The following is a 15,644-nucleotide window of genomic DNA, read 5'->3' as shown; positions in this document are numbered from 1 at the left end:
ATATCACTATATCAATGTCACTTTATATAAATGTATACATTTATATTTTTTATATTATTTTGATTCCTTTAATGGCATATTAATTTATTTATTGAGTCACCTGTATAATTATTTATTTATTTTTGATTTTGGCGGTTTCAGTCCTCCAGATGTGAGATGTGCAAAAAAAGCAAAAAACACAAAAGGTAAAAATTTTCAGTTCACAACAAAATCATCTGTAAGATCAAATCCAGTTCAGATTACATGTCTTTTCTCTGAAAGACATGGGTGCAGGTGCAGGACGTGAGCGATCAGTGTCACTGTAAAGACTGAATTTTATTGGCCTAATGATGAGTTTCACTTGATAATTAATTATCATTTTCCTTCAATAGCTAAAGAAATATGGATGTCGACACTGCCGTGTTAATACTGGCCAGTTCATCTTGTGCACCTCATTAAAGTTGTATTAGTCTCTGCACATTTCATTCCTCTGTGTGACGGCGTTGGAGTGAATGAATGTTTCATGTACAGGCTCGTTGTGTGTCACAGTTTCCCTGCTAGTGACTGAATACAGTGGATCTTCCTTCTGTCAAGAGCTGCAAACCCACCTAAAATAACTCTGCGGTTTCCCAAGACGTTTCTGCTCTGATCGTTTGACAAAAAAACAAATTCAAACATTCAGAAAGTTGGCAAAAAATTATAATCTTCATCAGCTTCAGTCCAAAAATACCTCCGTCAATCAAAAGCCAGAGTATCTCTATCAAAGGCACCTTTAAAAGGACATTCATCCTGTGCACTGTGGTGGGCCTTGACATGCAGGCTGGCTGGTCTCAGGTCAGTATACGTCTGTTAAAGATTTGATGGTGAGGGATCTGGAGAGTTCTGCGACGCTGGTGGGACGCCACGCGTTAAAACTGACCATCCTGTTTCTAGAAACCATCAGGAAGCCGTTGGAGCTGAAGCGTCCAGGGATGTTTCCTGCATCGAGCCAGACGAACGGAGCCACAGAGGAAGAGTGGAGAGTGACAGAGTATCCTGTCTCATCCTCCTGCACCTTCGCCTGCAGGGAGTAAAATGAGTGGCTACATCTTTAAGTTCCCAATTTAGTCCAAGTCTGATCAACAGTGTGTCTGGTACCTTTGTTGCTTGTTTTCCCTTCCTCATTCTTGAGGCATTTTGCCCATGGGAGAAGTTAGACCTCAGGACTTTCTGCCAAAAAGCCCTTTCTGGCAGATATCTTTTGTCAGAAAGCTCAGACAACTATCTGAAAGGCTTTAAGAAGTCAAGTGACATAGTTTAAAGAGCGACAAAGTCCTCAAAGGGAGCAGGTTGTGACGGATGAAAGGGGTGAGTGCGGTGCATCCAGGAGACTTGGGTTAGATGCCCATGTGAAGCTTATTATTTTTTGACTTAAGTGACTTTTTATCCTCAGGTGTTTTTTTTCTTTGATTATTTTTACTTTTCTGGCAGAAAGCCCTCGGCTAACTTCTCCCAAACATTTCCTGTCTTTATCTCTACTGTCACTGTCAAAATAAAAGCAAAAATGCTGCACAAATGAAGTCAGATCAACATTTTAAATACTCTGTTTAATGGAATAATTTGGAAATGGTTTGTTTCTCTCTGGAAGTCAAATATTTGACCAGGAGTATCTATACTTTGACTCAAGTACTGGGGTTGAGTACTTTGTCCACCGCTGATTATTTAATTTTTGTTTTATATTGTAGTGTTAACCGTAATAACAATGTTGAGAAATTAATTCTCTCTTTCAACCAAATCCCACTGAGAAAATGAGTAATTTTACCTCTCAGGACACAGGAGTTACTGGTCTGTAGCGTCCTCAATTAGTTAACTTATTTGTGTTGTTGTGTGACTTTGGTGAGTCCAACCTTACCTTTTAAAACACTAAAGTCACACAATAACACAAACAATCTAACCGATCGAGGCAGCAGTAGACCAACAAGTACCCTGTTCTGTGAGGTAAAATGAGTAATTTTGCTAATGGAGTTCTGGTTGGTTTGGAGAGAGTGATATTTGGCGTATATGACAGCAGTTTTCTGTCAGAAAAAGCCTCCTGACAGCAAGGTAAAGCTGTGAAAATATTCTAAATATAGTAGTGTGTAAATGGGCCTTTTTCTTAGGTGGCTAAAACATTTTGCTGCTTACCCTGTTCACAGCAGTACAGGCAACTGCCTCAGGTCTCCCAGCTACAACGGTCCCTAATAGCTACAGATTTATTATAATGTTTAGATATATAACATTAAAAAATAATGCAGTGCCTCTTTTATAATTGTCCATGTGTCAACCCCCTGCACATTATAAATTAATGGACTATTCCACCACTGCATCAATGCAATACTTAAAATCTGTGTATGATTAAATTAAAGTTTATTGTATACAATAAATGTCTTACTGTGATGTTTGGTCTCTGTAGTCCCTGAGCGTCTTTGGGTGAGCAGAGGAAGTGGTGGTTGGCGGGACCCTGCTGTCCGCTGCTGTCCTTCAGGTGGAAGGTGAGCAGGCAGGTGAGGCGGGTGCAGCGTCCACATCCCGCCAGCAGGGCGGCGACAGGCTGTTTATAAATGGCTGCAGCGCTGCCTCCGGGGAGCAGGAGCAGGTCCGACTTCAGTGTGCACACTGGATCCAGATCAGTCCACGAGTACACAGTCACCTGATCGACAAGAGAATGAACTCGTCTCTGCTGATGTATCAGAGCAACATCAAACCAGTGACCACACATTTAAACAAACACCGAGGAGTTTTTAACTGGTTATGAAACAGTCTCAGTTCAATACTGATGGGGTTAGCCAGTTAAAGGGAAGCAGGAGGAGATTTTTCTTAAATTATTTCTATTTTTGAGTGTATATTTTATAGTTATGGAGGTGGAAAAACTGGTGCTTTTGTCGACATTGGTCTCCAAAATCAACCACTTTAATTAAAAGCAGATGTTGCACATCACTGAAATGGTGAAGATAAAGATATGAGAAAAACTGCTATTACCATCTGTGTAAATTTAGTGTTCAAATGATCTACAAATCAATTTAAAAGCATTTACATGTGATGAGGAATGTAGATAAATAGTCTCTTGTTGCACATGATATTACACGCAACAAAATTCAGAAACACACGCAAGAACACACAGCACAACCAAATACACAAAATAACAACGCAAGTGTTTGTTTCTGCTAAGGTTTGTGACTCATGAAGTTATTGAAGTCAGATCTGTATTTTCATTGTTTTTCTTTTATTTGTTTTGTACTTTCTCTACTTTGTGCATGGACAGTCTGATCTCTTAGCAGCACACAGATTCAAGAATGATGATCTTTTTGTTCTAGTTCTAGTTTTTGCGTTATGTAGAAAGTGCGTGCACTTGTACAGTTTCACTCAAAATGCTTTCAGTCATTGGTTTGGGATGGGATGCACTTCAATTTTTTTATATAACATGCAGATGTTGTTCCTTTGGAGTGAATAGTCTGGAAGTTTTAGTAGCTTTAATGCATTTTCTAGTCATTTGGACAAAAACGTTTGCAAAATGAATGTTGTTAGAGAGACAGTTAACAAAACATACCACAGCTCTGAGCTTCAGGTCGTGACTCAGGTCTGAGACGGCGTAGATGAACAACATGTCGTTATCCTCAAAGGCAACAGGAAGGACGGCAGAAAAGAAATTCTGTGCGAAATAATGCAGCATTTTCCACTTCCCACCAAACTCTGTGCACACACACACACACACACACACACACACACACACACACACACACACACACACACACAGGAAATGATATATATGATTATTTTACAATAGTGACCTTTAATCCCAAGTTATCATAATTATATTCATTACATAACAAATTATATATATAGATGATGGATAAACTTGCACTTTCTCAATGCCACTACTAATGCTGAAGTCCAAAAATATAAACAAGCTCAACAAAAAAATGGCAAACAAGGTATCAGTGAAAACTGTGTCTGTTGAGTCAGCGTTCACTCACCGATCGATGACCAGGAAGGCGCCTGCCAGATATCATTTAGCTGCCAGTAAAGAGCGCCCATAGTGTGACCTTTGCCCTCGATGATCTCACTCTGACTTCGCCGGTAAAACTCAGTCTGAGTCTTCACACACTGAGCCTGCATGACCTGGACATGAAATACGATCAAAAATCAGTGTTGAAATGATCAGTTTCCCAACACGTTTTGACAATATTGTAAAATTATTTAACCTCTATTTAAAAAAACAAAAGAAAAACAAAACCAGACCAAAACAACAAAAGACTGATCTCGCACTTAATGGCAGTAACCTGTTTTTTTTAAAAAACATTTATGCTTGTTTTAAGTTTGGGCTCAAAAAAACGTTTTTGTTTCTTGGTGGAATATCCCCCATTTAAATCATATTTTGTTAGAAATTTTGTAATCCTGAGCTTTTTTGGTGAGGCTATGTAGAGCACTCAGAGTGTGGTTTCATTCTCCCTGGAACAAGCTGCTTTTGATTTTTAATGATATATACAAAAAGCAAAAAAGGATTAAAAGGAAGAATTTCATTGCAAAAAAACAAACAAAAAAAACACACAAAAACTCTGCAACATGCATCACATTTGTTTTTGAAAAGCTGCTGTGAAATCAGGCATTTTAGGCCGCAGCACTATGAAGTATCTAAATGGTATTCAGCCACTGCAAATTTTTATTATTTATTATGCTTTTCCTCCTGCAACATGTCCAAATGTTCCTCTGAAAAAGGCCTATTGGAGCACATTTAAGAAACTTCATTCTACACATGAAGCCTGCAGTTTTGAGTGTTTGAGTTTTAATACTAAAGTGCAAAACCTTCAGCTTTACAGGCGTGATCAACACTCCATCCAGAGAAAACTGAGCTCGCTGTCTCCTCAGACTGGTAAACATAAATGTACAGTTTTCATGTTATGTAATTTGCAGGTGCTGAAGTCCATATTTTTAAAAAACCATCTGGAGCTGCTGTACAGTCTGCACAGTCGGACATGAGGTGAGGGTGGTTTGTGTGTTTTACCTGAGTGACGTAGAGAGTATCTGTGAATCTCTTCAATGGATCTGTGGAGTTCGGCAGGTTGAAGTGCAGCGCAGCCTGCAGCAACATCTGCTGGTTCCCGTTCTCGTGGTGCTGACGATGGGAAGTGAAGTTACTGTCGTAGCTCCAGTCGTCTTTTGTGGAAACCTGAAACACATGAGAACTTTCAAACTAAGGGCAAGATGTGTTTTTTGTAAAGCTCGTAACAATTCAGTTTCCAGGTCCCATAATTTCATTGTCAACAGGTGGTTATTACCAAGTAATATATTTAAAATTTCTTAAAAATTACCCACAAATTGAGTATGAGATAATTTGAATACCGCCAACTACACTAAAACGGTACTTGCTAATCATCACGGTGGTATCTATTGGTTAAAATTTTTAGTAGCATCTCCCCTATCGCATTTTGAGTATACATCAAAAACAAAAGGGGGGGTTTTGTTCAGTCACCGGCTGCAGGGTGTAGAAGGACGGCCAGGACTGGAAGCCGTATTCAGAGGCGAAACGTGTTCGGGGGAAAGTCCTCCAGTCCCAGCAGTCCAGGACGTAGCTGTAGAAATGTGTGTCCCCGTAGTGAAGGTCGTAGGGGTTCGCTGCCACCCATCCTTCCTGCTCCGATTCTGCTCCGTTTGTTGGACTGGAGACGAGAAACGGGCGACTCTGATCCTCCTGAACGAGATATTAGACAGTCAACTCTTATCCTTTTGTTTCTACAGGCTTTTAATAAACTTTCAACCATGTAATCCGTAACTTTTTCAAACATGAATTCTGACAATTTTTCTTAAACACGACACATGATTTGACTCTCACCTCCTGAACAATCGCCCTGATGTTGTTCACATAAAGCGTCACATAGTCCTTTAGATACGTAGGCTTCTGGGAAACTGGGATGCTGAACCAGTCTGTCGCCAGAGCAGCTTCGTTTTCATTATTCCCGCTCCAGATTATGATGGAAGGATGAGACTTGAGGCGCTGAACCTGACGAGTAAAAACACAAAACAAAACTGAGTACGTTTCCTACCAGTGCAGGATGCAACAACAACTTTTGGGAAACTTAAAAAACAGCTTTAAATGCTGCTACACTTATTGATTGTTATTTTTGATGGCATTTTAAACCCTCTGCTAAATGTGTTTTGATTTAACTAAATTTGGATACAAATACTTATTGTGAAATACCATTTCTCTTCATTTTTCCATGTGGGGTACTTTTCATAGGAAGATGAAGTCATGTTGCACCATACTTGCCAAACTTTAGACCTCAAAAATAGGGAGAATTTCAAAACCATACATTTGAAGTAAGGACAGAGTGGTGAAAAACAGGAATGTCCAGGGAAAATTGGGAGGGTTGCTTGGGTTTGCGTTGCGGTAATGAGGAAAATTTAGTGCAGACACAATAATTTTAGGTATTTTGTTTAATAATAATGAATATTATGTGAAAAAAAAACCTTTATCCTGCAATGCTGTTTTGGTAAAGTTGTACTTGGACCTGGTCAATAAAGGTTCACGAGAATCACCAATATAGTGTCCAGATACGACATCTTCTGAAACAATAAATACATTAATAATAAATAAATAAATAAGCGGAGGGCTCACCTGCTGGATGACCTCCTCTCTGACCGTCTGTATGAAGTCGTCCTCAGTCGGATACATCGCACACGCAAACATGAAGTCCTGCCAAACCTGCAGACAAACATCTGAACACTTTGAGCTTCCATCTGTTCGACAATATGTTCATGAGTCATAGTCGTGTTACACAATCAAAAAATCATACAGAAATACAGTCATCTATCCTTAAAGGGACAGTTCACCACTTTTCATGTCAGTGTTGATGGTAAATGTGGTACTTGAAGTACTAAATCTGTAGCCTTGCGCTATGTTTATCGAGAACGCTGAGTTCTGCTGCAAAATCTGTTGTTCTAAGGACAGAACTACAGGCTATTCCTGGAAGTTCTTGTTTTTTCCGATTTTTATAATTATTCTTCTTCCATTTAATTAAACAAACAAATTACATTAACATTACATTAACATTCCACCTGCAACTTGCCTGAGAAATTTGCTCTCCCATGCATGAAAAGAGGATTATACTTATACTGTACAAAAAATAAAACAGCATAGACATAATTTTGTTCTTAAGTTTTTAAAAATGTACTTTTTAGAAGGTGATGCGTGCAGACGCAGGGGTTTTGTGCTCTTTTCTTTTGCTGCTGCCTCCAAGATTTGCCAACATAATTCTGTCTCTGCCTACAATTTGGACTGCAACTAACAATTGAATTCATTATCGATTACTTTGCCAATTATTTCCTCAATTAATCGATTATTGTTTTTCATCTATAAAATGTCAAAAACAATTCTAAGAAATGCTCATAAGAGTTTCCAAGAGCTCAAAGTGACGTCTTTAAATTCCTTCTTTTGTCCAAACAACCGTCCAAAACCCAGAGACTCTTCGTTTATTATTATTTTCAAAAATGACAAAGAAAAGTAGCAAATCCTCACATTTAAGAAGCTGAAAGTAAAGGAACAGAAATGATTCATGTATTATCAAAATAGTTCACAAAATAATTTTCTTTCCTTATCTTTTTTTTTTTTTTTTTTCTAGAAACATCTGGCGGGCCAACTTTAACATAAAATCCTGTACTAGAGGATGACAGTAGTTACCATGATTCCCAACTCATCACAGATGCTGTAGAAAAGATCCTGTTCATACACTCCTCCTCCCCAGACTCTGAGGGCGTTCATGTTAGCATCCACAGCCGACTGCAGCAAGTTCCTCAAACTGCAGGATGAGCAGAGAGCAGACAGCTTCAGGATTCATGTATTCAACAAGGTCAAAACTCCTGCTACAATTCTACGTCCGTACTGTGATTCTAAATCAGAAAATAATCTATATAAAGACAGAGAAAGGAGAAAAAGAGGAGAAATTGTTTCTGTTACAATATTATCATAATTAGCGATCGGTATTCCCCTCAAGTGCAACAATTTAAAAAGCAGCTTTTCAAACTAAACTCACACAGCGGGGGTGACTCGGTCCTGGAAGGAGTGGGCCGGGATCCAGTTAGAGCCTTTGAGGAAGATTGGCTTCCCATTGATGCGGAAATAAAAGCTCAGCCCTGGAGACGCAATGATTGGCTCCTGGACAAGTTCTACTGTGCGAAAATACACCTGCAGGAGACATTTTCATGAAAACGCTGAGACTTTAGGTGCAAAAAAAGCACAGATCTGTGAATTTAGTTTCATCTCTGTGGTACATGTGAGCGACGACCTTCAACACTGACACACCAGTAATTTAAATAAAGAACAGTGGGTGTGAAAATATAAACTTAAGACTGGAGAAATACCATGTTGGCAACAATATCTTGAATATCGCAATAAAAAATATTTTAATACTGTGCCAGACTATGGTGATTTCTCCTGTGACATTAAATGGTTAACTGTTTTAGTTCATTATGTGCATTTTATTTTTAAAAATGCCTGTTGCGTTGTTTTTGTTTTGCAGTTGTACAAAAATAATTCAAGCATTCGTTGATGCCAGTTTTTTGGCTGGATACTTTTGTTTTATTTTATTAAAGATAAAGAGCAGAACCACTTAAGTTAAAAGGAAAAATAAAAATGCTGCACACATCACATTCATTATTTAGTAAAGGACATTTTGTTCAAATTATCAATTTTCTTTGTTTTTTAATATTGTGATAAATATCTTTATTCTATTCTAAATTTTTATTATCATATAGTCAAGGTGTTACATCACAACTAATCAGTGTATAATCAGTGTGTGTGAACTGTAGTATAGTAGGTGATGGAGGATGTGTCGCAGTAAGATTTTCTTTAATTTTACTGTTTTATAGATGTATATTATATGTTTGACCATATTTCATACCCATATTTACTGTACTTGTACTTTTACAGCTGAATTATGGAAATGATCTTGGACAGAAAGACCAAAACTGGACTTTTTAAAGGAGAAACCTGTAATATATTTACTGTAATAATAATCATGAAATGACCATGATATGTCATCAGAAATCATGGAAACATGTTAATCTGAAACACTCGCTTTTCTGACATCAGTGCTGCAGCTGCAGTGTCCTCCTTTGAAATTTGAATTCCAGGCCAGAATAACTGTTTTTGTTTGTCTGTTTCATGTTAATTAGAGTTCAAATTAATGCCGACTGTTCACCAAATAAGTACATGTCTGTTTACGAGTCACAAGAATCATTAATAATCTTGTAGAAGGAGTAGATGTTTATCATGGTTAAACTGAACAGTATGTCTGAGTCTGGCAGGCAGTGAGACAAGCAGAGTGTGTGTTTTCAGAGCAGTGGGCTTTTGTTTTTAGGATAACAGGCTGAATTTTACATCAACAGACAACTGACAGTTATAAACAGCTGATCAGCTTAAAGTGGAGGACTCATCATTGCTTGTTAATGTCAACTTGCGATGTTGTGCTCCTGCAGCGTTCCTGCAGCCTGCAGAGCTTCCCCTGAGTCTCAACAATAGATCATATATTAAAGAGGGATTCAAACTCACTATTTGTACTGCTGTACTGATTTTTTGTGCATGCAACTGCTACATACTGCTCCTTAAACTTTTTTGTGTGTCTTGTCATGTGGAATTACAGAACCCCTGAGAGGCAGCCGAGAGGAAAAAAAATCTGGTGATTCATTTTCAAAGTCTGATCTAAATTCTTTTCTTTTCTGTGTTTATGGCTTAAGGACAGGTGAAACAAGGCTTTGCCAGAATCATTTTTCTAAGTTCCTTTTTCCTCTGTGAAAACAGAGGGAGAAACACAACATACACACAGGTGTTTGTAATCTGCAAACTCACTGCTAGATGCCACTAAATCCTGTGTACTGGTCCTAGAAGGAACTTAGAAATATTATTTTTCTCTCACTGTCACTGGACAGAAAACAGTTTAGATCAGATCTTTTCTCACTTGCCTCTCAGGGCTCCCATAGAAGATTTACCAAACAAATAAATCATCTTGGTGGAGAAGAGTTCAAAACAACACCAGAGTTTTAAACAACTCGACTGGAACATGAAAGACAACCTTCTCAGTTTCACTGCTGCTGTTGAACACCTTTTGTTGTTTTCCTTTGTTATTTTCCCTGCATAACCAATAATTAACCATTACTGTCTCTACATCATGAATAAACAAATTTCTTGTTTTGTGTCAAATTAGCTGCACATCAGCTAAATGCCTCAATAAAATATGAGAAGAGTAATAAGTGTTGACAGACAGTGAACTCTAACCTTAGACTCAGTATTCAGGACTAAAAACCCGTCCTGAAATCCTTTGAAAGCGAGCTGGTAAAAGGGTTGGTCACCGTGTCCGTTGGGCCACCACAGCTTCACCTCACTACTCTGGAAGAAGATGAAGGAAAAATGTCTCAAAACTTTGACACAGGCACTGAGGAACTGACTTTTTAGCGTGTGTGGCTGCTGTTATAACATGCTCATAGGAACATGGTACGTTTCAGTACGGTTTAGTAAGACTGATGCTCACACAACCGCAACGACATACATTTCTTATGCCAGAGATAACCAACATTTTTATAGGGAAGCCGTACTTCTTTGATACCTGTTTAACACAGGTGAAAATTCCTTTCCTCTGTCATTTTCACATACGATATTTTGACCAGACTGCATCAGTTACCGTGTTGATGTGCAGAGTGAAGCTGTTCTTGGTCTTTCCTGGAAGAATCTGCGTCAGGAAGGTCTGTTCTGAGCCCAGCTCAGGTATGGAGAGGATGATTTGGCCGTATGTTGTCTGAACAGCATCAATAAGAAACTCAACCTGGACTCTCCACTGAGAGACGCTGAAATCTGGACAGAAACACAGATTATACAGACTGTAAATAAAAAGACAACTAAATACATTTAAATATTCCACACAGGATGAGTGGGGTGAGACAAAGCAATGCTAGCAGCAAAGAAAAATGGAAAGATGCAACAACTTTTAAGTTATTCTGGAAAAGTGACAAAATCCTACATATTTCTCAGTTGCACAACTCTGGGTAATATTTGTTTTTCTACATTTGCATGCATGATTTCAAAATAAAATTAAATCAATTTATTAGGTAAACTGACCTTAAACTAAATGAGTCTAATACAACAGTCCTGTAATAAACCCGTCCATTCCATGTATATAAATGAGGGAGGTTAAATAACAGAAAATCTTATGCAATAGATAAATAATTTAAAAGGTTTTTTGAGAGACGCTTCTGCCTCACAGCATCCCTGTTAATGTTTAACACTGTTCCTTTTTTTTTTTTTTTTTGCAGTTTTAGCCAAAGAAGAGGTTTTATAAAGATGAGCTGGGACGTACTGAATAGAGGAACAGAGGAAACCTGGATGAGCTGCAGGACATCAAACGCCTCCAGTCGAACTTCCCTCCACAGTCCCATCGTGGGAAACGAAGGCCCCCAGTCCCAACTGAACGAGCTCTGCTCCTTCAACAAAAACAGGGACAATGAATTTTAGATGTACAGTGATGTGATTACGGTTCAAATGTGAGTGCTCTAAAATTAATAAAACTTTTTAAACTTTTGTTTAAAAATTAATTTGCTTCACAGTTTTGGTCCTGCAAACAAGCTAAAAGTGCATGTCCATAAATATATATAATAATAATAATAATCATATAAATATTTTTTTTTAGGTATGATGATTTTCTTTGTCTCCAAATTCACCTTCAAGTCAGTTATGGTACTCAGCTCGTATCACGTCACCAGCCTCCTTGCTGTTTGAAGACATGTAACCATAGTAACCAGTGCCAACAATGAACTAATTTAAAAAATATATCACGCTTGGCAAAGTGAAAAGTTGCTGACATTTAAATTGAAGCGTCATTGACGTTGCACCAGAGCTGCCTTGGTCACTGTGCACCTTTGTCTTTTATGTTGTTGTCGCTGTCATCACAACTGCACTGCATTGTGGGATATTTTTGCCATCATGGCTTCCAGTGCTTGCACACTGTAAAATTTTCCTGGAAACGGTACGCACCTCATGTACCATTGTTTTCATACTAAGGTTTTGGGTGTACTAAAAAAAATATACATAAAAAAAAAAAATCACACCGTTTTAACATACTGACCAGCATGTTGATATGGAATTTTGGACGCAGCCGTGGCGCTGACCTACTTTACAATAATGTGTAGTGCTCTGCCAGTACAAGGAAGTGGAACTCCTTCCTCATTGCTGCTGAAAGAACCGTAACAGTGTTATTACATTTGATTCACCACTACTAACTGTGTTTACTTTGGTATTTCTCCTTACTTTGTCTATTTTGTTTTCTTTTTAGAGTACAATTTCAGAGGATGAACAAAAGAAAAGAAATGAAGGTACCATTTTACAGTAAGACTTCCCTTATAAATGATTGATAAACGGTTTACAATTAGTTATAAAATAGGCTGTAAATATCTTAGAAATCATTAATGAGCTGTTACAACACATTAGATAAAAAGGACCTGTTGCTTGCCAAATACTGAGACAAGAGTTATCTGTAGTGTCAAGCCTCAGATGTTATTGCTTCATGAGCTCACTCATTTAAAGCTGTCAGTGTCATCACGTATTTGTCATGAAGTAACAAGCATTTAACCTCCAACAGTACATCTAAATAGTCAAAAAGTTTCATCTAGTATAGAAAATTAAATACCACATTAGTAGATGATTGGTATTTTCTTCAGGTGCGACACAGTTGGTAATCTTACTTTATTTGGTGTTTACTTTGTGTTTTACATTTTACAATAAGGCTCCCATTTGCCAGTTATACATATTAGTAAATCATGGCAAGATTAATTAGTAGCAGTAACTGAATCTTGCCAAAAAGTGAGCCCACATTGATGAAAACTGTCTTATAACTTGTTTATAATTGTTTATTAACAATTTATTAAGTGTCAACAGCCTAGTTAATAACCTAATTGGGTGAGCAGAGACATTACATTACTATTTATGCCTTTTTTATTTAAACATAAACCATCTTCCTCTGCCTTTTGTAAAATATTGTTTGCTCATTTTTGACCTACATCTGACATTCCCCATCACCATGATATCACCTATGATGCACTAGAGGAGCTTTAAACGATTGGGATCTATTTCTTTTTTGACTGAGATCATTTTACTTTCAGTTTTACAGAGGAGAGGTGAACCGTGGCAGGAGGACAGACTTACTTTTCTGATGAAATTGACATGGCATTCCCCCTTCTGGACATCTGGAGGACATTCAGGAGGAACTCTGTAGGCAGAATGAGCTCTCCTCCGCTCAGATGCATAAAGAACTGGAGACAATAAGCTGACTTTCAGGACATTGTCCCCGTCCTTCAGCAGGTCTCTCACTGGGAAGTCCTGCACACCAAAAACAGCAAACAAATCATGTATAATGAGAATAATGTGTACTTTGCATGGTGTAATGCTTATTTTACAGTGAACTTACATATCCACGAAACATGTTGTCCGTCTTTCCAACAATGACTCCATTGAGACTAATTGATGCTACAGTGTCGACACCATCAAAGACCAGCAGCACCTTCTGTTTGGACCTGTTAGTGCAGAGAACACACAGCTGGGTCAGGAACAGGACACGGAAAACCCTTTAAAAAGTAATATAAATCATGATCCTGACCTCAGCTGGGTAGAACCAGTGAATGTGGTTGTGTAGGTCCAGTTGTCAAAGGCGATCCACCGATAAGACAAATCATTGAACCGGAAATACGGGTCCTGAAAGTAAAGTTTAAAAAAAAGGGATTTAACTGGCAGGAATGACTTATTGTAATTTAATATAATTCCTCTTTTAGTTTATGGTTGTCAAATGTGTTCAATGTTTAGTTTTACCTACACCTGCTGCTAATATTATATATATAGCATGTGCTGACATTTTCATGCCAAAAATATGCCTGTAGCCAAAGTCTTGAGTTCGGCCAAACACCAAAGAAGAGAAAAATCTTTATAACTTATTCCCACATGAAGATCTCAATGTGTTTCACAGCCTTCTTAACTGTATATTGACAGGAATAAAATTGTAGTGAAAATACTGAAACCTTTATCAGAGATTACCCCGATACAATATCCAGCAAGTACTACAAGTGTTTGTTTTTATTTGCAGTGTAATGTGTTCTCAATGTTGTCTACGGCCTCTGTGATTTCCCTTTCGATGTTATCTTTGACGGTATGAATGACAAGATATACAGAGTGAAACAAAGTTGAACGAATATGATTTATGTCGGGAAAATCAAATCAAACAAGAAAATCAAACAAGAGTTTGCTGATGTTATCACACTGACCTTTATTTCAATAAAGTTCAACCCCCATGAAATCAGTTTATTATTGTTAATGATTTATGAAAAAAAAACAGTAGAGTGTGGGGGAATAAACTTTTTTCAGCTTCTGAAGGTGGGGCATATCAACAGAAGTTTGAGAACCACTGCTACATACTACTGAACATTTTTTAGGCAGTTTGGCTATATATTAAACTTAAAAATAGCATTTAACTTCCAAATGGGGCTGAAACTTACAATTATTTTCATTACATTAATCTGCAGATTATTGTCATGATTAATCAATTGATTGGTTAGTCTATAAAATGTAAAAAAAAAAAAAAAAAAAAATTCAACAAAATGCTCATCACACTTTCCCAGAGCCCAAACTGACATCTTTAAATGACTTCTTTTGTACAAACAACAGTCCAAACAGTTCCCAAAGAAATATAGTTTAGCAGAAATATACAGTAACATTATAGTATACAGTATTTGCTCTGGCAGGAGTCAGGTTAAGGTTTATTTAATTGATTTACTGGATATGAAATGACTGCTGTACTGTGCTGAAACTAAGTAAAGGTGAAACATCTAAAAACATTAAGGTGTAGTTATATCCTCATATAAATACAATAATATATTTACCTGTATGTATCCCTGCTGCTGAAGAGCTGAATGAACACATCCAGGCACCTCTGCAGGAAGTGACACTGAACCGTTGGAGTTTGAGAGACTCCATTTACCGTTCAGACTCACTGTTTGTTTCTGTTCCGTTACTGAAGAAAATCCGGATAAAACTCCAGGAAACAAACACAACAAAACGCCAGAAACACAAACACAAATGTTTCCACACGCAGTCATAGTTTGTGGTTTGTTTTAGGCATGATAAATACCGGGAAAAGTCTTCAAAACTGTACTATCTGGGGTTTGTTGTGTTAACTGAACGGGCTCTTCCGTGTTTGTCATGTGACGCTCGCGCGTGGAAGTCAGCTGACCGGGAGATGTCGCACGAGGAACAAGTGTTGGCGCGAAAAGGGTTCGACATTTTCTGACATGTTTTGTAAAGATTTGCCTGAATTTGAAAGAAAATCACAACCAATACTAGTGGAAGTATTCATACCTTTTACTTAAGTAAAACTACTGATAACACACGTTGAAAATACTTCACTACAAGCCCAAATTAAATACAAGTATATTAATAATATCAGCAAACTGCAGAAAAGTGATTTTATTGTCCAGTATTATGTTGGATGGAATGCAGAAAAGTACATTTACTCAAGTATTGTACAGTTTTGAGGTTCTTGTACTTCATACATTTTGTGATACTTAATGCTATTGCATTTTGAAGGCAAATGTGGTACTATTACATAGCTACATTTATTTTT

The 15,644-nt window shown here is 37.7% G+C and overlaps 1 protein-coding gene across 1 annotated transcript; it reads right to left on the bottom strand.

The window, feature by feature from the left end:
• Nucleotides 1-16: 16 nt before the first annotated feature.
• manba (mannosidase, beta A, lysosomal) lies at nt 17-15,263 on the bottom strand. The gene is made up of 17 exons (XM_084742795.1): nt 14,905-15,263; nt 13,632-13,726; nt 13,443-13,548; nt 13,181-13,354; nt 11,340-11,463; nt 10,668-10,837; nt 10,265-10,375; nt 8,025-8,176; nt 7,673-7,790; nt 6,611-6,697; nt 5,828-5,995; nt 5,468-5,686; nt 5,000-5,164; nt 3,972-4,116; nt 3,545-3,687; nt 2,390-2,677; nt 17-1,039 (listed from the first exon to the last, which is right to left on the bottom strand). Exons 1-17 carry the CDS (start codon nt 15,118-15,120, stop codon nt 815-817), a joined length of 2,706 nt encoding a protein of 901 aa, XP_084598921.1. The 5' UTR covers nt 15,121-15,263; the 3' UTR covers nt 17-814.
• Nucleotides 15,264-15,644: the final 381 nt, after the last annotated feature.

Source organism: Lutjanus erythropterus, chromosome 18 (assembly GCF_056507025.1).
Source record: "Lutjanus erythropterus isolate fLutEry1 chromosome 18, fLutEry1.hap2, whole genome shotgun sequence".
Classification (NCBI taxonomy): Eukaryota; Metazoa; Chordata; class Actinopteri; order Lutjaniformes; family Lutjanidae; genus Lutjanus; species Lutjanus erythropterus.
The sequence above is the reverse complement of the archived record's forward strand: the minus strand, read 5'-3'. Positions and strand labels throughout refer to the sequence as shown.

Coding starts and splice junctions, on each gene's coding strand:
- manba (XM_084742795.1), bottom strand. CDS start 15,120: ATGACTGCGTGTGGAAACATTTGTGTTTGTGTTTCTGGCGTTTTGTTG. Junction 7,791..8,024: donor GACCGAGTCACCCCCGCTGT/GTGAGTTTAGTT, acceptor CTCATCCTGCAG/TTTGAGGAACTTGCTGCAGT. Junction 2,678..3,544: donor ACCTGAAGCTCAGAGCTGTG/GTATGTTTTGTT, acceptor CTGATACATCAG/CAGAGACGAGTTCATTCTCT.